Source organism: Panthera pardus, unplaced genomic scaffold (genome assembly GCF_024362965.1).
Source record: "Panthera pardus isolate Hobbes unplaced genomic scaffold, ASM2436296v1 HiC_scaffold_17, whole genome shotgun sequence".
Classification (NCBI taxonomy): Eukaryota; Metazoa; Chordata; class Mammalia; order Carnivora; family Felidae; genus Panthera; species Panthera pardus.
In genome coordinates this window covers 109,841,346-109,868,862 of record NW_026526732.1, presented here as the reverse complement: position 1 = coordinate 109,868,862, position 27,517 = coordinate 109,841,346, and the positions used below count along the sequence as shown (strand labels likewise).

Below are 27,517 nucleotides of genomic sequence, written 5' to 3'. Positions count from 1 at the left end.
CAGAACTCCTGAGACGTTTGTTTCCTTACTTGCTAACCTTAAGGTAGCCTATTTCGAAATTTCCTATTGTAAAAACTGTACAACTCCTCCCGGTACTCCCACACAATGGTCAGATGAGTTTAAGATATTATATGTCTAATGCCTGGAGGTTTATGAAACATTACATAAAATGCTCCCGCCAATTGCAAACGCACAAGCCATTCGCAGTAAACCAAGTGGCAATTCTCTGAGGTCGTAACTTCGGGGTGTAGGTTACGTATATAACAACGATAGTCATCGAGAGCATTACCTGTATGTTGAGATTGTTTAAAAGCGCAGTGTGTACACATGTACGTAATTATATACACACTCTGGTCAAAGTTGCGGCCACAAAGTCAAACACGCAGGAAAGAAATGAGAGAACAAAGGAGACATACCTGACCAATCACATTTCAGGGCGGGCTTTTCGAATTCTGGGGCGGCCTGAATTCCCGCTGCAAAAAGTTGTGCGTTTCCGTCTTTTCACACAAAAAGGAAATGAATGAAGTCCGCTGAAACACACGAAATGAAACCTCGGTTTTATGAACTCAATTTAAAGTGCATTAAGAATAAATATAAACTGGAATAAATTTTGATTCTATATTCAAATCTTACTGGAAATCCAATCATTTCTCGGAAAGGCAACCTGAGAACCAATTAGATCACAGCGCGGGACCTGCGGACCACACTGATCTCTCCTATAAATAGGGTCAGAAACGGCTCCTCGCTACTCTCCAGTCTCCTTTTCTGTGTAGTTGTCATGGCTCGCACGAAGCAGACGGCGCGCAAGTCGACGGGCGGCAAGGCCCCGCGCAAGCAGCTGGCCACCAAGGCGGCCCGCAAGAGCGCGCCGGCCACCGGCGGCGTCAAGAAGCCGCACCGCTACCGGCCCGGCACGGTGGCCCTGCGCGAGATCCGCCGCTACCAGAAGTCCACCGAGCTGCTGATCCGCAAGCTGCCGTTCCAGCGGCTGGTGCGCGAGATCGCGCAGGACTTCAAGACCGACCTGCGCTTCCAGAGCTCGGCCGTGATGGCGCTGCAGGAGGCGTGCGAGGCCTACCTGGTGGGGCTCTTCGAGGACACCAACCTGTGCGCCATCCACGCCAAGCGCGTCACCATCATGCCCAAGGACATCCAGCTGGCGCGCCGCATCCGCGGGGAGCGGGCGTAATTCCCCAAGGCTGTTCCCTCCGGACTTTGAAAAAGGCTCTTTTCAGAGCCCCCTACTTTGTCAAAAACTGTTGTAACACTTTCTTTCCGATTGCTCCCTTGGTGAAAGTAAGTTTCTCTTTTTCAAGAATACTCTGAAACTATTAGATGGATCCGCCGGTTTTTATAACAAAGAATCGGCTTTGGATTCATAGTAATTCTGTGTAATGTGTAACATTCCGTTACTTAGTCTTTCAAACTGCAGCCGTTTGATGAGGGCACAGAATGGCTTGTAGGTATTAAAGATCAAAAGGGATACTATTGTTGAGGAGATTTCCCTCTTTACATGCAGCCTTTTATATCCTTTTGGGGTTGAAAGAAAAGAGCAACGTTTACGATTTCCATCCTCAGCAGAGTCAAAGTCTAGGTGAATCAAGTGAAATGCGTTATTTCTTTTTAATGGATCTCCAGCCCACTGGATCGGCCCCAGTAGACTAAAAAGTAAATACAAACATGATTCCTTGTGAGGTGGACAAATTGGTCTTCGTGCCATTACATTATATGTTATCGAAGTGTCAAGTTCAAAATAATAAGCTGTCTCATTGTGAATTATTCTGATATATAACCATCAGTAAGGGAACATCAGGAAGATGAACCTAGTTCAAAGCAATATAGGACGTTATCAAGATCAGCAATAGTTCAAGAAAGTGAAGGAAACTAGGACAGTCTCCCCACAATTTTCCTCTTTGACATAAAATTGGGGGCTAAAGGCAGTTAAGCAGCAATGACACCGATGTGTCATTAGCACCAATGTGGGCCCTTCCCCTTTTCCGCCTTAAGACAAGATATAAATTCTATACTGGAGACTCTTAAAAGCCCAGAGAGGGACCAGAGGAAGCCGCAGACAAACCTTACTGTTAGCTTCCTCCCATACACCTACCTTGCCATGGTTTTCGGTCCTTCAAGGCCTAAAACTGCCTTCCCTTGTCCAGTCATTTCTCCACACATTCTTCGTTGAAGACGCTGTGTAAGCTGCAGTGCTAAGGTACCTCTTCCAAGGGTTCTTGCCTGGGTTTCTCCCATGTGTATGCGAAATAAACACGTTAATAAACTTCTCATTGTTTTTATCCTGCTAATCGGTGCTTTGTAAAACGGGCCCCAGCCAAGAACCAAGATGGATAGAGGAAAAACTCACCTCCTTTACAAAAGAATGAGGACTGGAATAAAACCAAAAGAGCAAATTTAGATCCAAAAAGTGTTATTATTCTACAGCACAATTACAACCTTTAGATGATCTTTTCTAATGACATAATTTTCATCTCCAACCGACAAAAATCACTGAAATTATCAACATCCTACAAGTTATCTAAATTCATAGATTTTTCACAGATACTGAACCCTAATAAGCAGTCTAACAGAAGAACATACCCTTGAAATAAATTAAAAAAAAAAAAAAAAAAAACCACACTGGCAGGCCTTTTAAACTACGCTCATATGAGACAATGTAAAGAAATGCAGTCTATCCCTTTACCTTAATTAGATATTTGGATATTTCTTAGTAGGTTTCAGATCTGTTCTGGTCTGTGACCAAAGTCTTTCCCTTGTCCTCAGTGACCTCATGCCTGATGATGAATGTGCCTTCTCATTTGCGCTTTCCACCTCCCTGCTTACCAAGGATTTACCATGACACTGAGGGACTAGTGTTGAATTTCCCAGGCCTAAAGAAGTAGAAAGTACCAGCAGCTCTGTGACACCCTGTTTATCTCCGAGTCAGAGCCACATGACATCACTTGTTTAGCTTGTTTCACAAATGTGAAATTGTGATTCAAAAAATATAAAATAAACATGTGACACAGAGAGTACTTAAATCATCAATGACTGAAAAGGGTAAAATGCTCTGAAAGGTTCAAAGAATATTTAAGAAATTAGGGTATTTATAAACAACTCAACACAGAAATATTGGAATAGGATTATTGAATGAGGTTAAAACAAAATTAATAATGTCCAAGAAGCCATAAATCTTTGGAGTTGGAGCTGTTCCACCAGACAGAAAATATTTACAGCTCTACCAAATAAACCCCTGCTGAATTTGATACATTCAATCAATAGTAAATAGTGAGATGATCAAAGTCCATGGTCCTGCAATTCTTGTGTAGTCTTTCACCTTTTATGATACTAAACATCATGGCCCATCCTTTTGTTCCCTATTTCCAAGCCTCAGATAAAGTGTCACATACTGTGAATCCTTCCTGGAAAGAAATAAAAACATAGGACCTGCAAGATAAATTTCTATGAAACTGCATGATGTGACTCCTTGACATTGTACTCATTAATCAAATACATAGTAGACACTGTAACCTTTTATTGTTTCTAGACTCCAAACTGATTCCCCTGATTTTCTTATCTGTCTCTCTTGGTCTTGGGTTCCAGAAACAGTAAACCATTCTCGGGCTTTTGTTTTCATGAGATGCTTTTACATTTCCACAGTGATTACTTTGCATCTTAAAAAAAAAAAAAAAAAAAAGATACCAGATTCTACATTCTCTTGTACAGAAGCTTAAGCTCTTCTGAACTATAATTGCATTAGCAAACATTTTTGGATGTTCTCTCTCTCAAAAAAATATACTTTTGGAAAAAAAAATATTAGCATAGAACTTCAGGAAGTCTCCATCAGCCCGCCCTTAAAGAATTCTAAGGTTGACAATTTTTCGAGTTACCCCTCTTTTCTTGCTTTGATGGGTAATGTTTTCTTTGGCACGCCTGTGTTCGCTCCCTAACATGATTTTATTTTTTTTATTTTTTTACAATGCTTCATTTGAGTTTGGGGCCAGTCTCTGGGCAACTGTATTTCTTAGAAACATAGATGGCCCTTGAACAAGGTTAGGGGTGCTGACCCCTTGCATAGTTGAAAATCTGGATAAAAATTTTGATTCCCCAGAACTTAACGACTAACAGCCTACAGCTGACCAGTAGCCTTACGGACAACATGAACAGTTGATAACCGCATACTTTGTATATTGTATTAGATACTGTATTCTTATAATAAGGTAAGCTAGAGAAAAGAAAAATGCTATTAAGAAAATAGTATTTGCAAGTACATGGATGGAACTGGAGGGCATTATGCTCAACGAAATTAGTCGGAGAAAGACAGGTCTCATACGACCTCGCGCATCTGAGGAGTTTAAGATACAAAACAGATGAGCATAAGGGAAGGGAAGCAAAAATAATATAAAAACAGGGAAGAGGACAAAATATAAGAAACTCTTAAATATACAGAACAAACAGAGGATTGCTGGAGGGGTTGTGGAGGGGGGATGGGCTACATGGGTAAAGGGCATCAAGGAAGACACTTGTTAGAATGAGCACTGGGTGTTGTACAGAGGGGCTGAGTCACTGGAATGTACTGAAATCATTGTTGCGCTCTATGCTAACTAACTTGGATGTAAATTTCAAAATAAAATAAAATAAAATAAAATAAATAAATAAATAAATAAATAAAATTATACCTATAAAAAAAGAAAGAAAATCATAAGGAAGAGACAATACATTCGCAGTGCTTTATTGTGTTTACTGAAAAACAGTGTGCCTATAAGTGGATCCATGCAGTTCAAACCCCTGTTATTCAAGAGTCAACCTTACATTGAATTTCCACCATATTTCAAAGCGCAGGATGGCAAGGTTGGGTGAAAAATCAAGAAGCAGAGAGGGGCAAGGAAGAATCCTGGAGCAGCGCTGCCTATAGAAAATAATGCAAGCCACATTCGTTATCTTAAATTTTCCACTAACCACATTTTAAAAAGTGGAGGGGCGCCTGGGTGGCTCAGTCGGTTGAGCGGCCGACTTCGGCTCAGGTCACGATCTCGAGGTCCGTGAGTTCGAGCCCCGCGTCGGGCTCTGTGCTGCCAGCTCAGAGCCTGGAGCCTGTTTCAGATTCCGTGTCTCCCTCTCTCTGATCCTCCCCCGTTCATGCTCTGTCTCTGTCTCAAAAATAAATAAATGTTAAAAAAAATTTTTTAAATAAAAAAAAATAAAAAGTGGAAAGATGCCATCATTTTAATAATATATTCTATGTAATCCTAAATCTCCAGATATATTTGTTTCAATCAATGTAAAAACATGAATAACACAATATTTCGATTCCTTTTTTCATCCTAAATCCTCTAAACTGGGTGTATATTTCATTCAATCTGCTACTAAATTTTGATTGGAAATAACTTGATTTGCATTTCAACACCATAAACTTTACTGTTGGCAAATTGAGTTCACATGTCCACGTTGTTCAAACATACGCCAAATTTTCCAGTAACTGAACAGAGTAATAGCTCTTCAATTTAAATGATTTAATATTAAAAATTCAGTCCCTCACAGCATTAGACACATTCCGAATGCTCAAAAGAGGGTCCAGAGCACTTTATCAGACAATGCTTTCTTAAAAGGAATTGTGTTTGGGGTGTGAAGGTGGTGATGGAAGCTGGTGGTTAAATCGGAAAGTATATAAATTTAAATGTAACCATGTAAGGGTAGCACTGACCTCGAAAAGCAAAGATTTGCCCATACATAGATATAGAGGTCATTAGGAAGAAAAAAAAAAAAAAAAAAAAAGCAAAAACAAAAACAAAACCTGAACATAAATCCAGATTACAAAATACCAGATTGAGGGATTTAAGAATATGGAGGGGCGACTGGGTGGCTAAGTCAGTTCAGAGACTGACTTCGGCTCAGATCATGATCGCAGGGTCCGTGAGTTCCAGCCCCGCTTGGACTCTGTGCTGACAGCTCGGAGCTTAGAGCCTGCTTGGGATTCTGTCTCCCCCTCGCTCTGCCCACCCCTGCTCATGATCTGCGTCTCTCTGTCTTTCAAAAGTAAAAAAAAAAAAAAAAGTTAAAAAAAATTAAGAATATCGAGAAGGAAGGCAAGCCCTGGGGCAGGAAGACAGAATTTTCTCAGGCCAAGTGGCCGTCCCTGTGTGTCACACTGGACCTGACATTTACCCTTTGGCTGCCAAACCATCTTTGTGATTAACATTTCCATCCTGCGGAGGAAGAACCTACGGTGAAAATGAGAGAACACAAGCCACAAAGCAGGACGTGGGCCTCAGAAGGTGAAGCGCAGGGAGCGCAGGCCGCAAGCAAGGGGACAGGCCTCCCCGTGAAAAGCCCCCACCCGTCACACTCGTGTTCGTGTCAGGCTGCGGACTGCAGTTCTTTTCTCGCTCCCTAAGACCATCCTCCCAACGTCACTACTTGACCTCGATGTAAAGTGGACAAAACTGCTTGAATGGGAGGACAGAAGGGAAACACTCCAATACATTTCAGACATGCGACTAGAATTCACACCAATGCCGAATTTCGACTGCGACTTGCCCGAGGTGTGTAAGGGTCCACACAGTTCAGCCCGGAGAAGCAGCTGTTAGCTTGACAGCTGCCATTACTTAGGTCCCTAGATTGGCCTGAGACGTTTCCTTGCAGGCCCTTAAACAGAGCCTTCTTGCGTCTCCCCGGCTACGCGCGGCCTCGCGCACTTGTGGGCGGGGATAAACTCGCTGCCCCGCCCCAGGCCCCGCCCCCGACCCCTCCGGCCCTGTTCTCAATAAGGTCCGCCACAGGGTTATAAATGAGGATTTCGTCGCTGTGTAACCTAACTTCGCTGTTCTGTTTTACTGACTGGAGGACATGTCTGGTCGCGGTAAAGGCGGGAAGGGCCTGGGCAAGGGGGGCGCTAAGCGCCACCGCAAGGTGCTGCGCGACAACATCCAGGGCATCACCAAGCCCGCCATCCGGCGGCTGGCCCGGCGCGGCGGCGTCAAGCGCATCTCCGGCCTCATCTACGAGGAGACCCGCGGGGTGCTCAAGGTGTTCCTGGAGAACGTGATCCGGGACGCCGTCACCTACACGGAGCACGCCAAGCGCAAGACGGTCACGGCCATGGACGTGGTGTACGCGCTCAAGCGCCAGGGCCGCACCCTCTACGGCTTCGGGGGCTAAGACTTTGCGTACGAGAAGTGAATTCTTTGCCAACCCTAAAGGCCCTTTTCAGGGCCACCTATCCATGCACTAGAAGGAGCTAGCGACGCTGTTTATTTCCTTTTCGTGGGAACTGAGGTTACTGCATGTATTTTGCGATCTGAGTTCCATGACTTCCATATAATTTAACCGTGTTTACTCCTTGTCCGGGGGCATTAAACATCAAGGCAGCCTTTAAGGTTTATGGTCACAGACCTTGTCTATGGGTTTTTCTATTTTTGAGACGTGCCCACGCTTTAAGTTGCAATCCATTTATAGACATGTCCCAAACATGAGATTGTACATTTTTCAAATCCAGTTGCTATCTGGAAATAAAGCTTGAATATGAACTGGAGGAAAAACCATTAGCCTACTCTGTTCAAGGAAAAGCAAAGTGAGAATGCCCAGCTACTACGTGGTAACTAGGGGGAAGGGTTTGATGTGAGAAGCTTAGACTGAGCTGTAGACTGCAGCCACCTATAAGCAAGCCTCCTAGGTGGCACGTGGGGACTTTTTCGCCCCTTTTCTCCCTCATATTTGGATTATGTAAAATGATTACCAATAAAATGTATTTAAGCCACAATGATTTGGGGGTTTGCTTTAACCTTGTCACGTCTATTCCCTGATATTCTATAATAAAAGCAGCAATGTTAAGTCCTCTCACAAACCCGCTGGTGCCTCCTTTAAAGCCAGAAAGGGAGCTACACAGACACCTAGCCCCGTGCTAGGGCTCAACCACCTGCAGTGTTTTCTGATGCGTCCACACTTACAGAGGAAAGGGGGAAGAGGTCTCCAAAATAATAACCAGGCAAATTGTCTTCTCGGTCTTCACTTCAAGAGAAAGTCACTGGCAGTAGCCTAATTAAAAGCACTTCAAGGTATTTGTAGCCTTTGTCTTTACCTCTTAGCATCAATTCCTGCCTCCAGGCAAATTGAACTAGAGTGATGAAGGGACAGGGGAAAGGAGGAGAACCGCTATGTTAGTGAACTTTCTTTGGGTTCTTAGCCTTGATTTTTCTTGATGGGTCCTGTGATGGCCTCGTAGGGTGTCCGCCAGGATTCCCCCTCCTAGTGCTCACCCTTGTGATCTAGCCCCCTTGGGTGTGGACATGACTTGTGACTTATTTCCAACCCACAGAGTACTACAAAGCTGACTGGATGTAATTTTTCTGTATATGATTATTGTTAACTGACGTGTATGTTGTGTAATATCTATCCTCCTTGACTTTAGCATGCTGGCTTTGACGGACCAAGTATCCATGGCAGCATGCACAAACGCCAAGAAACCCAGGGGCTCTTTAGAAAGTGAGGGAGGCCTAAAACCAAAAGCCTGCAACCATTCAAGCCAACAGCCAGCAAGAAAGAAAATGAATTCCTCGGCCCTACAAGCGCAAAGAAACAAATTCAGTTAAGCAGTGAGTTGGAAGATGATATTTCCCCACGCAAGCATCCAAGAGACCTCTATCCGAGGTAACATCTCAATAGCATCCTGATCTAGGACTCACCTAAACTCTGCCCACACCCACAGAAACTCACATTGTACATGTGTATTGTTTTAAGATAGTAAATTCAAATGAATTGTTGTGCAGCAACAGCTAACACAGTTAGCTAACACACGTAGCGTCTTCAATCAGTGTTCCATCTAAGATACCATAACATGAACTGAAACTGTAATCATTATCTAATGGAAGACATACATTTTAAAAAGGAAAAAAAAGGGGGGGGGGAGAACAAACCTATAATGGGAATATTCCCTTTGACAACTGTGTAACGCTTCACACGTATCTCCAACATAAGTATACATAGGTCATGCTTTGCAGGCCTCCCTAATACCAAGCCTATAAACAATGACGTGCTCAACAGCAATACATCTAACTCATTTTACTTTCGGCAGCACAAAAACAAACCGTCTACTTTTCCATAATTAACACATGAAACCCACTGATTTTCATCCATATCTTCTGTGATCCCTGCATACCTAGATCTTTTCTTATTTTTGTTTCATTTTAGTTTTTCTCTGTCTAAATGAATACAGAACGATACACCAAAGGCAAGAAAAGAAAAACCATGTAAAAGTGGATCAAAATTAGGGTTTAGGAAAATGACTCAACATGCTGTGCAGTTGATTACATCAATAACATACAGGCAAAATAAAATGGATGATAAATTCATTTTAATGTACATTTGAAGAATTGTCGAAACGGTCTACAATAGATGCTATGATTAAATTCTGCAGTTCAGTAATACCCATGCCTAATTAAGATCTATTATGGGATGAATGACATTCAGAGTTTGGTGTCCTGTGCAAAATAATTTCTCATTGCACGAGTTGGCCTTTGTGAAATACATATAATTATGTTGTTATAATGTGAAAATTGTAATGAAAACAAATAACCAAAGTACATGTACTTAAGTACAGACAACTGTAAGTTACAGCCACCCAGTGTGAAATTATTGTAAAGTCTAATGATTGAACAATGAACCAAGTAAAAATTTAAAGAAACCACACAAAAACTATTCTTTCAGGGCTTTAGCCAAATCCTACTATACACATTTCACATAATCTATGTGGCTCTAGAGATTAACATAAGTTCCAGTAAACATCTCATACTATAACAGTTCTCACATCTTATGGAAACAGGTCTGTAAAAAGACAAAACATGCTTTTAAAGCCAGTTGAGGAACCTTGCTATTACAACTCTTTATATGCAAAAGTGAGTGGCTCTGAAAAGAGCCTTTGGGGTTGGGTAAGAGGGCGCTTACTTGGCAAGTCTACTTGGAGCTGGTGTACTTGGTGACGGCCTTGGTGCCCTCGGACACGGCGTGCTTGGCCAGCTCCCCGGGCAGCAGCAGGCGCACGGCCGTCTGGATCTCCCGGGACGTGATGGTCGAGCGCTTGTTGTAATGCGCCAGGCGCGACGCCTCGCCCGCGATGCGCTCGAAGATGTCGTTCACGAACGAGTTCATGATGCCCATGGCCTTGGACGAGATGCCGGTGTCGGGGTGCACCTGCTTCAGCACCTTGTACACGTACACCGAGTAGCTCTCCTTGCGGCTGCGCTTGCGCTTCTTGCCGTCCTTCTTCTGCGCCTTGGTCACCGCCTTCTTCGAGCCCTTCTTCGGGGCCGGGGCGGACTTCGCTGGCTCAGGCATGATAAACAATACCAAAAGCAGAAAACTTGTGACCAACACGGAAAAGAGTGAGGGGGGAAAAAAATCCCGAGTATTTATATCACGTATATGCAAATGAGGGTCCAAAAGTCTGAATTTTGATTGGACCAAAACTGACCAATAGATTAATAGCATGTAAAAGCAGCGTTGCAAACCTGCTTTTTTATTGGCCTAAAAAACTAACTCTTCCAGAGAATCCAATAGGTTAATTTACAATGCCGCTTTATTGCTCAAAGTGCATTCACCAAAAATCAAACAAAAAAGAATAAAGAAAACCTCTCAATAAAACCTTATTTTAAATTATGAAAGTAGAAATTTCGAACTGGCACGCGCAAACGAGGGAAGGAAATTCTATTATATAGCCCAGTACAGTCCTAACTACTGCTCCTTTGGGTTTGTCATAAATTATCCAGGACACCTCGGGTCTCTTCTGACAAGAATCATGATATGCTAGACTATTATCATTAAGATATGTTGCAAAAGACTCTCGATCACCGCCATCTTTTTCAAGTTTCAGCATTGCAAACGTTTTCCTCAATGCTCACCCCATTAGACCCCGATTGACACTTTAAATTCATTAAAACCAAACATCAGAGTCCACTCACCAGTTTGAGTCAAATACGGTATTAAAAAGAACGAGGGGCTCCAAAACATTGGAATTTTAACGTGCGAATCCTGAAATATAAAATTCCTTATGTGTTAACATTATGTCCTAGAACATACTAGAGTGAACTAGATATTTGCTGTAAATAAAATGAAGTGGAACTCATGAGATATTATACAGTGGGATTTTCAAATAGGACAGGAAATACCTTCCGGATGAAAACGAGATAACTATGCAGAAAATGGCGGATTTTTTAAAGAGAAATTCTCAAGTACTGTCTTGTTTCAAGAACACCGTACTTTGTATAGACAAACAGAAGAAAAATTCAACAGAATTATTTACGAGAATTGTGGCGTTTGTCGGTCCTATTTGTTGTGTGCCAAGCATCACAAGGGAAACAAATAGCTTAGTGATTTTTTTTCCCCCAAGGGGGCCGGGAACAAGTCGGTTAATTGAAATTAACCAATCAGAAACTAGCACGGAACAGATTAAACCAATGCTAAATCTCAGGGAGCACTTCCGGAATGGAGCTCCAGTTGACTCACCGGGATTGCCCACAATCCAATCAGAGTGATTCTGCCCCTGTATAAATGCAGGGGCGAGCGGTTACCCTGGTTTCCTGACTTTGCAGTTAGGCCATGGCTCGCACGAAGCAGACGGCGCGCAAGTCGACGGGCGGCAAGGCCCCGCGCAAGCAGCTGGCCACCAAGGCGGCCCGCAAGAGCGCGCCGGCCACCGGCGGCGTCAAGAAGCCGCACCGCTACCGGCCCGGCACGGTGGCCCTGCGCGAGATCCGCCGCTACCAGAAGTCCACCGAGCTGCTGATCCGCAAGCTGCCGTTCCAGCGGCTGGTGCGCGAGATCGCGCAGGACTTCAAGACCGACCTGCGCTTCCAGAGCTCGGCCGTGATGGCGCTGCAGGAGGCGTGCGAGGCCTACCTGGTGGGGCTCTTCGAGGACACCAACCTGTGCGCCATCCACGCCAAGCGCGTCACCATCATGCCCAAGGACATCCAGCTGGCGCGCCGCATCCGCGGGGAGCGGGCGTAAACTTGATTTCCGGATTCTGTGCCAACTTTGAACCCAAAGGCTCTTTTCAGAGCCAACCACTTTGATCTATAACAGATGCCGTGACACTTAAACAAGTAAGTTCTGTTGCTAACCGAGCTCAAACTTGTAGCAGGCCTGAAAGACATTTAGGGCTGTCTTAAATTAAGCTCTCAAGCCTTTGGTCTCTTGAAGTTTTCCTAGTGTGTTTAGTTAACATGGTTTTACTTTCAAGCCCCTATTTCTCCGTATGTTGCATAGGTCTGACAGGTTTCGTTCTGGCTCTAGGATTTATGGGTTTTATTCTGAACTTCGAGTATGGTCTCTTGCACCTTTCTGGTATCGTGACCGTTCCCTTGCCTCTTCATCCTACAGGCTCTTTGACTTTTGCAACGTTACTTGGCGCTATTCAAGGGGTGGCCCGTTGTGTCTTTGGGGGCCTGGGCTGAGCCTTCAAGGCTGCTGGTTATCTGTTTCTCCCAGGGTTCACCGTGTTGAACTTAAGAGAATCCCAAGGCCCCAGAACCCTTGGTCGGCACTTAGCTGAGCAGAATTTGGGGACCCAACTCACTAGCAACCGCCAGACCTTTATGAAAGGTGATCAAAGATCTCCCCCTAAGCCTCTTAAGGGGAGCCAAGGCTTGGGTTATTAGCTGGAGCACAAAAAAGTAAGACGGTAGCGTTTCCTGAGAACTTGCCGTCTATCCTTCCCGGTATATCTACCAGACTAAACAACCAAGAGCGGTTTGGGTGGGTCTCAGAAAGTACCTCTAGAAATGAACGCAGGAATGAGGATCCTTTCAATTGACGCTTTTTTTTTTTTTTTAAGGTTTTAAGGAATTTCGACACCTAAATTGGGGCTCGAATTTACAACGAAAAAATCGAGTTGCATGGTCTATTGACTGAGCCTTTAACTGCCATTCAAAAAGGCACTTTTGGTTTTCCTAAATTCTCTATCTTACTCTCGATTTAAATCTTATGAGACTACCTCATATTTATCAGTAAAACATGACAATCCTTTGGAAGCTGGAGAGTTTTCTTAAATTATTCTGTTCAATGCCTATGAGAAAATGGTTTGATGCTATTATTAAACAGATGTTCCTTTTCCATGAAAATAATAGGTTTCTCAATTTCTAAACCGGTAACTGAATAGAAGGGAAATCAGGAATTCTGTTCTAAAACCATTCAGGGAGTTATTTGGAAATGTAGAAGGATGTTTACTAATTGGGATACACACACTACTTGGAAGGATTTCATCTCTCATGTATTTAAACGCTTCGGCAAATTTGAGTTTGAGATAGGAAAAGGTATCCTTAACTGTAGAATTGAGAAGCTTCTATCAAAAAAACCCAAAAACTTTTAATGGACTGTTTCACCTCAAGGGTCACTAAGGAAGGGGACTACTGGGGTGGTATACCTAACATTGACAAAGCTATACATAAAGTGCACAGACAAGTCAGCCATCGTAAAAAGTCCTAGAGGTTTTATAGAAGAAATTTTTGTTCTTGCAACTCTTTCAGACATTGAGACTTGGGGATTTGGGAATAGGGAACTCTGGATCCATATGGAAAAGCACTTAGCTATCCATAACTAAAATGACTGGACTGTTTTATATGTGTAATGTTGGATCAAGGCATTCATATTAGAGTGTGGTTTCCTACTTCCTTTGAAATTCTAGCACAGTGAGTTTTTTAATCTGTGTTCTGTCTCACCGGATGTTGGTCATCAGGATATGAGGACCCAGTGGGCACAGAAAACATCTTTTTATGTCATTAAATCCACCAGAATATGTAGAATGGTCCTTCGCCTGAACAAACCCTCAGAAAACTTTTTAGTTAAATTGGAATTTAAAAAAATTATTGCACAAACAGATTACTGTTTACTACAATCCTGACTATAGAAATAAAACATTAGGGGCACCTGGGTGGCTCAGTCGGTTAACCGAAGTCGGTGTCCAACTTCGGCTCCAGTCGTGATCGCTCGGTCCATGAGTTCAAAGCCCCACATTACGCTGCGTGCCAACAGCTCAGAGCCTGGAGTCTGCTTTGGATTCTGTGTCTCCCTCTCTGTCCCTCCCCTGCTCGCACTCTCTCTCAAAAATAAATAAACATTTTTTTTTTAAATGGTAGAGTTTGTGTAATTTTCATATACAATTTTCCTAAGTAGAAATAAATTTATTGAGTGGTTACAATGGGCCAGAAGTCAGGTAGAAGGTTCCACAATGTAAGAAAAAATAGTAGTACTTGATATCAAATTGCTTTTAATGAATTTTTATTTTATTGGAGAAAGATCACAAATTATGACTCAGGTCACATTTCATATGTACCTACTGGTAATTAAGTCGTATATGCATTTCGGGTTTATCCGGCTGCCTGAAACTACATCACTTTTTTTCACTGTGTAATCTCCGAATGACCAGGAACTTTCCCTTATGGAAATGATAGCTAAAATCAAGACAATTCAGAAATTTTATTTCATTTTGCATACACTTCCTACCGCAACTGGCAGCAGAGGGATATTGATTTTTTATATCTGGAGATTTTTTTGCCATGAAAGCATTATAAATATTTTTGGTTTTCTTTTTGTAGTAACCCCAACACCTTCGGCAGCATAGCACGAGTCAGAAAGTAATGGAGGTAATACCTAAGTCAAGCCATGGGGAAGAGGGGCATAAAAGGGGCAGAGAGATTTATTACTCTTGGCTTCCTCCATAGAAAGACAGAAAATAAAATTACTGATTCTGATTGATATCTGGGGATAATCCCACCTTTTGGACAGGATTAAAAACTCAGTCAATTAAAATGAGATATCGCCTCACACTTGGCAGAATGGCTAAAATTAAAAACACCAGAATCAACAGGTGCTGGCTAGAATGTAGAGAAAAAGGAGCCCTCACGCACTGCTGGTGGGAATGCAGATTAGTGCAGCCACTGTGGAAAACAGTATGGAGGCTCCTCAAAGGTTAAAAATAGAACTCCCTTAAGGCCCAATAATCACATTACTGGGTATTTATCCAAAAGATTTTTTAGAAAACACTAATTCAAAGGGGTATATGCATTCCTTTGTTTATTGCAGCATTATTTACAATAGCCAAACTACGAGAGCAGCCCAGGTGTCCATGGATAGATGAATGAATAAAGTAGATGTGGTATATAGACAATGGAATATTATTCAGCCATAAAAACAGAAGGAAATCTTGCCATTTGGCAACAACTTGGATGGAGCTAGAGAGTATAATGCTAAGCGAAATAAGTCAGACAAAGACAAATACCATATGATGTCACTCACATGTGGAATTTAAGAAACAAAACATGAACAAAAGGGAAAAAAGAAAGAAAGACCAACCAAGAAGCAGACTCTTTAACTATAGAGAACCAACTGGTGGTTACCAGAGGCGGGGGGTAATGGGTTAAATAGAGAATGAGGATTAAAAAGCACACTTATGGGGGGAAAAAAACAACAAAAAACCTTAGTCAATTAAAAACACAAACCTTAGAGTAGTGGAAAACCATGACTGAGGCCCTAAGGTGTAGTTTAATGAGAGAAAAGACTAGAAGCGTTATAAATTTGCCATTGATAATAATGGCACCCAATTGTTAAATGTCATCAAAGCATGTTATCAGAGGCTAGACATGTTAATTAGGGGAATTTATTCAAGGAGATGGAACTTGAAATGGAATTTGGAAAACTCTCCTAGGCAGAGAGGAGAGAATGGCAGGGGAAGAAAGTTGTTTAAAAAAAGAAAAAGAAAAACAAAAGAGCAAATGAGAAGGCACTGAAAAGAAAATTTGAGTTGTTATTAGTGCTAGTTAATGCAAGCAGAAAGTATTATTATGGAAAAAAATTTGACTGCAAAGTTCCCACCTGAACCTAAGGCAATGGGAAGCCAGTCACCCTATGCATAAGACAGATCACAGAATGACCAGAATTTCAGAGTTCGGGGCTGGATAAACTAGAATTAGGACCCTGGGTAGGAAACAATAGAATCATCCCAAGCCGGAGAAGATACAGAGAGCATGTGAGAAAGGCGGAAAGATCACTTACCGAGACTCTAAATAAACATCAACCTGATTTAGTGACTGAGTGACAGGAACAATTGGGGCCTCAATACAATGACAGGAATTCAGGGTGCCGCCTCCCATTATAAGAAGTCAGGCAATTACTAAGCAGAAGGAGAAAGTGGTTACTTCAGACTGGTCCTGAAAATTGTATTTATATTGATTGATTGATTGATTGGTTGGTTGTGTGCTTCTGAGAGAACTACTCACAGGGGCTCCTGTCTGATGGTTGCCATCTGTAAGTGTCAATGTCTCAGGTTTTTCTAAACCTGGGCTTTTGCAACAATAACGGACAGACCATCTTGGTTCACCAAGAGAGCATCAGAAACCCAAGCATGAGTATTTCAAGAGACCCTCAAGGGAGACCGTCCCAGGGACATGGTCAGTGAGGAAACACGGTGACTGGGAATGAGCTTCCTGTTCCCTCGTCCTCTGGGTGCAGAACACTAAGACATCGGTGGTCTTCCTTACCCAGGACGTTAGCTGTAACAAAAATTGGGGGAGATGGAAAAAGATTTAAATAAGTTCTGATGCCTGTGAAAACCCTCTCCTGTCCCAGGGAAAGGAATCCGAATCCGAATATACGGAAACCATAGAAAAACTAGGACCCTGATTAAATCATACTTAGCTGTGTCTGAGGCATTCCAAAGGGCTTGTGAAGTAGTTAAGTCACAACGGGCCTGAAACAGAATTACAATAACTCTACTACCTTCTGGACAAGGCGGAAAATGAAACCAAGAACTCCACTCCCTTTGTAGCTGATATAATACATGGGGCACACTACGAACTAGAAACAAAGAAACTTGTACTTGAGACCCAGGTCCACTGTTCAGTGACAAGCCAATTCTGGGCAGATCATCCTTCCAAGCCACAATTTTCTTTTTCTTTTCTTTCTTTTTTTTAATTTATTCTTCAGAGAGAGAGAGAGAGAGAGAGAGAGAATCACAAGCAGGCTCCGCACTGTCAGCACGGAGCCCAGCCCAGGACTCGACCTAACCTGAGCTGAAACAACAGCTGAACACTTAACCAACTGAGCCACCCAGGCACCCTCAAGCCCCAATTTTTTTTTAACTGTGAAACCAGCATTTTAAATATACTCAATGCAAAAGCCTCATAGGGAGGTGGTGACAGAGCGTCCTATAAACTGTAAGGAACTGCAGAGACACTCCGTAGTAATTTTGACCACTCACTGAATGCCCCGTGCTGGCCTCATTCTCTGATCCCACCTGGCTCTGCATCAGAAGTGAGCTCTCTCATCCCGCGTACGAGAAAGCGCACGGGTCTCCTGCCACTTCTCTTTTCCGATCCATACAACCTCTTGTCTTCAAAGAGATTCTTTTGAGTCAATATGTCACATTCCCCCATTTATCCAGATCTCATCCTCAAACAAGTCACTGTCATAAAGAGTCTGGGGGGCTCTTTCGGGAAAGAAGAAATTATGAGCTGCAGCTGTGATTCGGAAAAGTTGAACCCCTGCTTAGAACAGCTAGGAAGAGGGGTGCCTGGGTGGCTCAGTCGGTTGAGCATCCAACTTCGGCTCAGGTCATGATCTCGCAGTCCTTGAGTTCCAAGCCCTGCGCTGGGCTCTGTGCTGACAGCTCATTGTCTGGAGCCTGCTTGGGATTCTGTGTCTCCCTCTCTCTCTGCCCCTCCCCCACTCGCGCTGTTTCTCTCTTTCAAAAAGTAAATAAACGTTAAAAAAAAAAAAAAAAAAAAAAAAGAACAGCTAGAAAGATACTCTCGGATACATCCCCCAGGCCTGTTTTAACAAAGTTTGAAAATCATAAATGTTAATAAGCTATTAAGCCGTAAGCGTAGGGGAGGAAGGCTGCAAATCAAGAAACAAAGCCAAAAGGGACTTGAACCTTGAGTGATCTGTGCCCGCTGGAGACGTGATCAGCAGCATCTGAGTTCTTTCCTGCTATGGACTCTACGGACAGTCTGAGGAAATCTAGACACCTTCTCCATACTTAAAGCATACTGGATAGGAAAGCGACATTCAAATGCAGTTATCAAAGTGTATTTCTTTTAAGGTTGTGTATGCAATGACGTGTTTCATCAGGGACACATCAAATAACAAGGGGCACCAGGTGTAATGATGAATGTCAGTGTCAAGAGCTCAGAGTGCAAACTTCATTTCAAAATACCTTCAGTACTTGAAGCTGATAAGAAAACACCTGTGGTTGTCATTACTGGAAAAGCCACAGGCACTAGCAAAATGCATTGTGATTAGTTGCCTACACACATAATTGAGGGAAATGACAAAGTGCATGTACTCCTTGAGAAAATAAAGATGTTTCCCCATCCACCTTTACAGCCCCATAATGATCAGATTTTTGCCAAGATTTCCCAGTAAAATTAAGTGGACTTCCTTGAAATTAAATAAATAGATAGATAGATAGATAGATAGATAAATAAATAAATAAATAAATAAAACCTACCTCGGCCCTGGTGGAAGATCAACCCATGTAGAATCCAAATATTTTGCTCTGGTCATCGCAACTCCAACTCCGGGAACTTTCTAACAAGCCATGCAGACTCCCAGAGATTTTTCTTTTATTGCGTTTCACCCTTTCTATTCTTTCATTCTTCGGCATAAATATTCAAACCAACCATGCCTCCCTGGGACCTCTCAGGAATCCAGGGGTAGGAAATCTGGCAGAGGATGAATAGCAAACCACCAGAGAAGACTTTTACACTTTTTAATGTTCCTTAGCCTCGGGGTGCTAAATAATTATTCACCTTTATAGGAGAATAGCGTGAATAGTGCCCCAAAGGAGGCCTCAAACTAACCAAGGGGGGGGGGGGGGGGGGACAAAAACAAGATATTCTACTGCTTCACAACATATACAAGTTTTTTTTTTTAATTTTTTTTTTAATGTTTTATTTTACTTTTGAGACAGAGAGAGACAGAGCATGAGCGGGGGAGGGTTAGAGAGAGAGGGAGACACAGAATCGGAAGCAGGCTCCAGGCTCTGAGCTGTCAGCACAGAGCCTGACGCGGGGCTCAAACTCACAGACGGTGAGATCATGACCTGAGCCGAAGTCGGAAGCTCAACCGACTGAGCCACCCAGGCGCCCCAACATATACAAGTTTTAATGTCAACCTCTAACTGGCGCAGTATTTTTCTACCACTGGGGGCCCAGCAAGTCAAGAGTACCTTCTGATTGGCTAACTCAGAACAACATCTGCAAACCAATGGGAAAGAAACATTAGGAAACATCCAGTGACTATAATAGCCCCGTCTTCAGACCGGCTTTTTACACAACAGCCCCTTCTCTAAACACGTGTGGGCGCGGGAAACTGGGCGGCAAGGCTCGCGCCAAGGCCAAGACGCGCTCGTCGCGGGCCGGGCTGCAGTTCCCGGTGGGGCGCGTGCACCGCCTGCTCCGCAAGGGCAACTACGCCGAGCGGGTCGGGGCCGGCGCGCCGGTGTACCTGGCGGCCGTGCTGGAGTACCTGACGGCCGAGATCCTGGAGCTGGCGGGCAACGCGGCCCGCGACAACAAGAAGACGCGCATCATCCCGCGCCACCTGCAGCTGGCCATCCGCAACGACGAGGAGCTCAACAAGCTGCTGGGCCGCGTCACCATCGCGCAGGGCGGCGTCCTGCCCAACATCCAGGCCGTGCTGCTGCCCAAGAAGACCGAGAGCCACCACAAGGCCAAGGGCAAGTGAGGAGTTTAACCACTCACGGTCCCTGCACGAAATAGTCAAAGGTTCTTCTCAGAGCCACCAAACTTCTCGAGAACTGTAGCCCCAACATGACATGAGCTTACAGATTAGAATTGCAAGGAGAGGCGGCAGGTCCCTCTAGAGCCACTGAACTCGAAAGCAGCGGACCAATCACATGCTCCGGCGGGAGTATTTAAAACAAGAGGGGAGGAAGGAAACCAAAGGCTGACGACGGATGAGTGTTAAGAGGAAACAGAAAAAAAAAACAAAACAAAACAAAAAAAGTACCTTGCAGATAGATACCAGTTAAGCTCTTCCGCTTGAAATAGTTGGGTGGCTCTGAAAAGAGCCTTTGAGAACTCGGAGGCAGGACATACCTCTCTACAACCTTCACTTCTTCTTAGGCGCAGCTTTCTTTGCCTTTGTCGCCTTAGGTTTGGCAGCTTTGGGCTTGGCCGCCTTGGGCTTCGGGGCCTTGGCCTTGGCGGGGCTCTTGGCCGCCTTCTTGGGTTTGGCCGCTTTCACCTTCTTCGGGCTCTTGGCCACTTTCTTGGCCGCAGCCGCCGCCGCCGCGGGCTTCTTCGCCTTCTTTGGGGTCTTCTTGGCGCTCTTCTTGGGGGTGCCGGCCCCCGCGGCCTTCTTGGCTTTCTTGGCCGCCCCGGCAGCCTTCTTGGGCTTGGCCGCGCCCGCCTTCTTGGCTTTGGGCTTGGCCTCCCCGGACGCCGCCTTCTTGTTGAGCTTGAACGAGCCCGAGGCGCCGGTGCCCTTGGTCTGCACCAGGGTGCCCTTGCTCACCAGGCTCTTGAGGCCCAGCTTGATGCGGCTGTTGTTCTTCTCCACGTCGTAGCCGGCGGCCGCCAGCGCCTTCTTGAGCGCGGCCAGCGACACGCCGCTGCGCTCCTTGGAGGCGGCCACGGCCTTGGTGATGAGCTCGGACACCGGCGGCCCGGACGCCTTGCGCTTCCCGGCGGCAGCGCCGCTCTTCTTCGCCTTCTTCTTCACAGGTGCCTTCTCTGCGGGTGCGGGCGCCACAGGAGCGACTGGCGCGGTCTCCGCCATCCTTCCGCGTTGCCAACTAAGACAAAAAGTAAACTCAAACTGTCAGGGCGGCGCGTCTCGGAGGCCGGCGGCGGGGGGTTTATATAGCGAGTGGCTGAGTGATGATTGGTTGCCTGCGCCGTGCGCCGCGCCGCTCAGAAGGGCTCCTCCGCTCTGCAGTGTGGCTGTGTTTCTTTCCCCTTAAAAAAGAAGAAAAACGTAAGAAATCTGGGCATGAAATAATTAGAGATTTGGGGGAAACGGGTCCGAGAGTGTTCAGGCTTCATCCCTGCCTTATTTGCTATCCCTAGTTTCAAAACCAGTACCCTGAAACTTTCCTGATTCCCCCAACTCTCTTTAAAACTTCGGTCAAACTGAGACAACTTTCAGATTTTCCTTAAAAATACTATTTCTCTCTGTTCCCATTGCACGTCTGTCTTCCAGGACATGGATCTGCACATTCTTTTCTTTGCAAATTTATATAAGTAAGCTCATTTTTATTCGAATATACAAGGAAAAACGCTTTTTTCTCGGGAGCAGTAGCACAACTCTCCCGCAGTTGTTTGCGCTAAGCCCTGGGAATTGGCAAAGGGATAGAAAATTCTACGTACAAGATGGATAACTATTTTTTTTAATAGAATCTTTTTTAAGTCTTTGAGTGACCAGTGTGTAAACTGGATTTTGATCCCCGTATTTGGGGGATTTAAACATTTCAGGAAGGATGGGGGGCGAGGTGGCTCCATGGGTTTTCCGGATAAACAGTTCTTAATAGCAGCTTTCCTAAAATACTGTATAATAGGTTTTTCAGACCTAGGATCGGCATTATACATCAACTGCAAAGAGGAAAAGAGAATCATGAAACAATGGAATGGTGGGTCTACATCATATGAGTTGAAGAGTAGAAAGCTACGTGTTTATATCCCATCTGTCTCCTTGAAACTAAATTACTTAATGACAGACAGCCTAAGATTTTTTAACTCCAATATTTAGCATAGAATTTTGAACATGTTTCCTGTATTTCAGAATGAAATTTAAAGTGCAAATGTTATTTGACTCTTTCAACATTGCAAGTAGGGACACAAGATTAGAAAGAAAAAAAATGTCATTGAAATCACTTTCTGGACTTTCAGAATTCTCCCTGGGCTTTTGACTAACAGACTATGAACTACGCTGTGACAACCTAACTTACTTGGCTACCTATGCCCACCAAAAGAGTTGAACAAACATTTCACGGCAGGTATGACCCACTTTATTATTCCATCTCTTGTAGTTTGCAACACAACAGAGCTAATGAAATTGGGTAAATATTGGATAATGAAACACAAATTTAATATTATCAACCAAATAATCAGATAATGAAATTAAACTACATGCTTGTGAAAATAAATAAGTATTTTGGTGTTATGTTTCTTCTAACAAATATCCTTCTTTCCAAAAATGTAGTTATTCCAGCTTCCATCCAATGATGACTTGAGAATTTTCTCACATAAATCCAAAATAGGATAATCAGCTTTAAAGATGTCATCTCTCCACACTTAACTAATTTCATAAAAGTCACTTGGCTTATTTTTAATTGGTCAGGTATTGGCTGGCACTGACTGAATACAAGTCTATGGGACTTGAACCCATGTTATATACCAAATACAAATACTGTGTATAAAGAGGTAAACTTACAGGATTGGATATGCAGCATTTAGTTCTCCCTCGGCAGGCATTTTAGGAGTGTCTAGAAGGGACTGTTTGTCGTCCTCTATAGCGTCATTGGCAATAGCAGTGGCCCCAAACATTTTACAGGCCCTTTTCAGACCGGAGCCTACTAGCTAATATTATCTAGACCTAAAGATAGAATTTAAATTGAGATTTTTAAAAGTTTACCATTTGGGTCATCATGGTAGTCAAAACATCAGTTGCTGAATAATCAGTGGAATTGTCCCCTAGGTTGCAAAGACTCAATTTCAGATAGGTGAAAAGTGGGGGCCTGGGTGGCTCAGTCGGTTGAGCATCCAGCTTCGGCTCAGGTCATGATCTCACGGTGTGTGTTTGAGCCCCGCTTCGAGCTCTGTGCTGACAGCTCTGAGCGTGGAGCCTGCTTTGGATTCTGTGTCTCCCTCTCTCTTTCTGCCCCTCCACCACTCATGCTCTCTCTCTGTCTCTGAAAAATGAATACACCTTAAAAAGAAAATAGGTGAAAAGTTCCTACAGTAGATGTCACCACTGCATTCTTGTACAACTCTTACTGGTTCCCACATAAGGGAGAGGACATCAGGGCTATTTCCTTAATTGTAGGTAACATCTGCCCTTCCTAGAGAAGCAATAGTTGAGACTTGATTTCACCTGAAAAGTTCTTCCCCAAATGTTTAGACAAGGATGGGGTTTGGCTGTTCTAGTTACTTCTACTGTCTGAGACCCAGGTACTTATCCTCTCTAACTGTAGCATGGACGAGAATCTAGAAAGCTGGCTCACCCCCAGGTATTATACACTTGAAACGTCCCCCCTTTTATTTTCGTAGCCCACACAAAAAAAGTTGTGTTTATTACTTTTGAAGCCCAAATCTGTATATATGTTAAAACAATTGATTTTTCCGTTAGACCGAGACCTGAACCGTTTATTTTATACATGTGAAAATAACTGAGAGGAACTCCAGTTAGATGGGTGATGGGTAGCTCACTTATGAATTCTTGTTCTCCCCATTTTGGTGTTAACCTCCCTCTCCTCATAGTAAACCACTGTGAGAGGTCTAGATAGTGCTCAGCAGGTCAGCCCACAGCAGCTATGCTTAAATGTTCCAAAATTCAGTGAATTTCAAAGTTCAAGGAGAAAAGGGACTATGCTGAATAAATACCAAACGAGTGATTTAAAAACAAAGGCTATATAGCAGATAGAGCATTGTGTTAGAACCAGATGTGTTCAGAAGGACCACAAGAAATCACATCTATTTTAACTTCCTATCACGATGATCTCATCTGAGGACACTCTCCCACTTGAAACTCCTCTCCAAGGTGAACCATATCTCATTGTATTTCCTCAGAAGCGCACTACAATGTCAAAGTTCCAATTTCCTTCTTATATGTTCTTCTCTATCTAGATCTGGTATACCCAGAGGGTGCCTACACTCTATCACACTTTGAAAATATTCCAACCCCCACTTCCTGCAGTAAGCCTCATTTTCAAATACCCTTCCCAGTCTGGACTAGAAGTTCCTCAGAAGAAGTTCACTGTCACAGCACAACCCAAGGGAACATACATGCAATGATGAAAACGTTCTGTATCTGTACTGTCACACAGACAGCCACTACCTACATACGCTATTGAGCAGTTAAATGTGGCTGGAGTGACCAAAGAGATCTTGAATTTGATTGAATTTTAATTAATGGAAATTTAAATTTTTTTTTAACATTTATTTATTTATTTTTTGAGACAGAGAGAGACAGAGCATGAATGGGGGAGGGGCAGAGAGAAAGGGAGACACAGAATCGGAAGCAGGCTCCAGGCTCTGAGCCATCAGCCCAGAGCCTGACGCGGGGCTCGAACTCACGGACCGCGAGATCGTGACCTGAGCCGAAGTCGGACGCTCAACCGACTGAGCCACCCAGGCGCCCCTTAATTAGTGGAAATTTAAATGAGCACTTGTGGCTAATGGCCAACATTGGGAAGCCCAGCTTTAAAACCACTCTTCTCAAACCTGAATAAGCGTACCATCCACTTGAAGATCCTTTTAAAAATGCCCTAGCAATTCAGGAGACTTGGCGTGGGGCCTGAAAGTCTGTGTGTCTTAAGCTCCCAGGTGATGTTCATGTTGCTGAGATACAGCTGGTCCACCCATTGCTGCCAGGCAGAAACTAGTATTCTGAGCTGATGTCTGACTCCTCACCGTTTCCTTTTCTCTTCCCTCTCCTAAGCTTTCAGTTCTTTGAAAGAACGTGTAGGATGGTCTTTGCAGACCTGGTATTTATACACCGATCTTGGCATGTAAGTTCTTGAACGAAGAAATTAGTGATTCTTCTTTGGTGCCTGGGACATCACTGTGTGTTAAGTCTGCAGGTAGCAGTAACTGAGCTATACTTCAAATAGTGTCTGACTAAGGGAAATGAATAATCTTCTGACTGCCTATATCGTAAGTACCAGCAGAGAAGGAATTTTTTTTTAATTACCTTTTATAGTACGTAGAAGTCAGGTTCTTAATGTGAATGTATGGAAGATGCGTAACTGTTGGAGTTTGTCTATTAAGCATATCAGTGCGTCATCTGTGTGACGCCTTAATTCACTAACCTTAACTCACTGGACGAGTTTCAGAGTTTCTTAGCGTTATTTTTATTAATCCTGTTAATTGGCAAACTTTTACTCAGCATGATGTATCTGCAATGTTTTACTGACATAGATCTGTGGTAGGTGGCAAGATCCTAAGACCAGAATTAGAAGACCTCAGTTCTATCCGGTAAAATACCACTTAGGAGAACAGGGTTAGCTCTCCAAGCCTGGGATTCTTCATCTTTACAATGCAAATAGTGCTTTATAAATCTGGAATCAGAATAGAAATTCAATTCACATTTGCTCCCCTTCCTAGAGTTCCTTATCAAGAATGCTGAAAATCAGGTAAACGTATATGTTCTGCCAGAGGGGAATGATTGTTCCATGATCCACCAAATTTAAATAAATGCTGCTAAAATTGTAAGAAGTCATTATTTTACTTTTAAAAGAAACTTCGCATCGAAAAGCTAATTTTAATTGTTTACAAGTTGTAATTTACAACTACAAATTACAATTACAAATTACAAATTGTAATTTACAAATTACAATTACAAATAACAATGCCTCGCTTTCATAGGCACCTGTAGGGTCACCGCCTCCTTTCTATAAATGGTACAAGGTTACGAGACTTCTCCAATGCCGATTGTCTGAGACCCCCCTCCCCCACCCCCCCCGCAGGCACAGGACTAACCACACGAAGCGACAGCTCTGACCCGCGCGAGGAAACGGACGCCAGACCAGCCCACCCCCCCCTCCCGGCGCCCCGCCCCCGCGCTCCGCGCCCCGCCCCCTCAGCCGCGGCCCGCAAGGCGGAAGTGGGAAGAGGCGGGGCACAGACTCGTTCCCGCCCGCGCCGTTCCGGTTTCCTAAAAGGTCCGCGACCGTGGTATATAAAGGGCTGCAGCCGCCGGTAAGGTACCACACTGTGCGACGACTCGCTACTGCAGTTATGTCAGGTCGCGGCAAGGGCGGGAAGGGCCTAGGCAAGGGGGGCGCCAAGCGCCACCGCAAGGTGCTGCGCGACAACATCCAGGGCATCACCAAGCCCGCCATCCGGCGGCTGGCCCGGCGCGGCGGCGTCAAGCGCATCTCCGGCCTCATCTACGAGGAGACCCGCGGGGTGCTCAAGGTGTTCCTGGAGAACGTGATCCGGGACGCCGTCACCTACACGGAGCACGCCAAGCGCAAGACGGTCACGGCCATGGACGTGGTGTACGCGCTCAAGCGCCAGGGCCGCACCCTCTACGGCTTCGGGGGCTAAGCTGCGCACCTGCAGCCTCCGCGTAATCCCAAAAGGTCCTTCTCAGGGCCACCCACTCGGTCACAGGAAGAGCTGTTAACCGAGGAAGGTTTGTGCGTGTTCCCTTTAATTCTGACTGCAGGCGGGCAGCCACGTGACATGGCCGCGGTCATGTGCGCGGAGCCAGGGGAGGGAAGTCTCAGCTGGGAGAATGCTGCTTCCAGTGCGTATGTTCTGGCGGCTTTATGGCGCGGGCTTTCTCGCCAGCGACTGCACTCTTCAACATTTTCCTGTCCGGCAGGCAGCTGGCCTTGAGGCCACGCCGGACCTGCCGTGCTACCGGTTTTCTGACACAGAGTTCGTATTTTTCCTCATTGTTAACAGGGCCCACAAATACCACCAGTAAGTTTTGATTGGACAGGTTTGCTAGGTGCATATCCTAATCTGACAGTGATGGCGCAAATTAAGTCTCCATATTCCTCTACTGGCTCCTTCCCATCTCTATACCTCTATGTCTATGTCTATCTCTATATCTATATATCTCTATCTATATCTATAATTCAGTATCAACCTAACCCATACCTCTCATTCACTATGTCCTTAACATTTTATTAAATCTCCAAGTAATCTTGAGTAGGTCCACGTCTCAGTCACTCTTCATGATTATGTGACTTCACCACTCACTAAAAATACCCTTGCCGAGCGCCTGGGTGGCTCAGGCAGTTAAGCGGTTAAGCGTCAGACTAACTCAAGTCATGATCTCATGATTCGCGCGGGTTCGAGCCCACATGGGGTTCTGCGCTGACAGCGCAGGGCCTGCTTGGGATTCTCGTTTCCTCTTTCTCTGCCCCCCCCCCCACTTGCGCGCATTCTCTCCCCAAAAATAAAGTAAACTTAAGAAAAAAAATACCCTTGCCATGGTTACCAGTGACCTGCTAATTGCCAGATCCAAAATCACACAAAAAATGTCATCCCTGCTACAGCTGATCCTGTTGCATCACTCCTCCTTCCTCAATCTCCCGTTTCTGTGGTAGTTTTCTTCCTGACCCAGATCCTGTGTTCTCCGTGATACTTCGGTTTGTTTTCTGGGCCCGATTCCTCTGCTTGTGATTCTTTCCAGTGAACAAATGGGTGTTCTCTTCACATCAGTCCAGAGATCCTCCTTGAGCCATCTCTTCCCGACTGTTCCATCGATGCTGAGACATCCAGGCACCCAGAAAAGAACTGAGTTATCAGCTGAAAAGTAGCAGAATAGGCCACCCCAA

At 44.4% G+C, this 27,517-nt stretch overlaps 6 protein-coding genes across 6 annotated transcripts; 4 read left to right on the top strand and 2 right to left on the bottom strand.

The window, feature by feature from the left end:
• The first annotated feature begins 8 nt into the window (after positions 1-8).
• On the top strand, positions 9-12,780 carry LOC109252670 (uncharacterized). Its single transcript, XM_053905323.1, has 6 exons — positions 9-1,185; positions 2,779-2,801; positions 6,860-7,147; positions 9,942-10,057; positions 10,214-10,393; positions 11,581-12,780. The coding sequence occupies exons 1-6, from the start codon at positions 779-781 to the stop codon at positions 11,992-11,994; spliced, it is 1,428 nt and encodes a 475-aa protein (XP_053761298.1). The 5' UTR covers positions 9-778; the 3' UTR covers positions 11,995-12,780.
• LOC109252624 (histone H4) lies at positions 6,828-7,245 on the top strand. The gene has a single exon (XM_053905381.1). The coding sequence runs from the start codon at positions 6,841-6,843 to the stop codon at positions 7,150-7,152; it is 312 nt and encodes a 103-aa protein (XP_053761356.1). The 5' UTR covers positions 6,828-6,840; the 3' UTR covers positions 7,153-7,245.
• LOC109252614 (histone H2B type 1-C/E/F/G/I) lies at positions 9,327-11,503 on the bottom strand. Its single transcript, XM_019425199.2, has one exon. The coding sequence runs from the start codon at positions 10,474-10,476 to the stop codon at positions 9,943-9,945; it is 534 nt and encodes a 177-aa protein (XP_019280744.2). The 5' UTR covers positions 10,477-11,503; the 3' UTR covers positions 9,327-9,942.
• Positions 12,781-14,181: 1,401 nt separating the features above from the next.
• LOC109252671 (histone H2A type 1-E-like) lies at positions 14,182-19,785 on the top strand. The gene is made up of 2 exons (XM_053905322.1): positions 14,182-14,197; positions 19,322-19,785. Exons 1-2 carry the CDS (start codon positions 14,182-14,184, stop codon positions 19,726-19,728), a joined length of 423 nt encoding a protein of 140 aa, XP_053761297.1. The 3' UTR covers positions 19,729-19,785.
• Positions 19,786-20,054: 269 nt separating this feature from the next.
• On the bottom strand, positions 20,055-20,857 carry LOC109252571 (histone H1.3). Its single transcript, XM_019425156.2, has one exon. It carries the CDS (start codon positions 20,782-20,784, stop codon positions 20,116-20,118), a length of 669 nt encoding a protein of 222 aa, XP_019280701.2. The 5' UTR covers positions 20,785-20,857; the 3' UTR covers positions 20,055-20,115.
• A 5,089-nt stretch (positions 20,858-25,946) lies between these two features.
• On the top strand, positions 25,947-26,295 carry LOC109252672 (histone H4). Its single transcript, XM_053905382.1, has one exon. It carries the CDS (start codon positions 25,962-25,964, stop codon positions 26,271-26,273), a length of 312 nt encoding a protein of 103 aa, XP_053761357.1. The 5' UTR covers positions 25,947-25,961; the 3' UTR covers positions 26,274-26,295.
• The last annotated feature ends 1,222 nt before the right edge of the window (positions 26,296-27,517 follow it).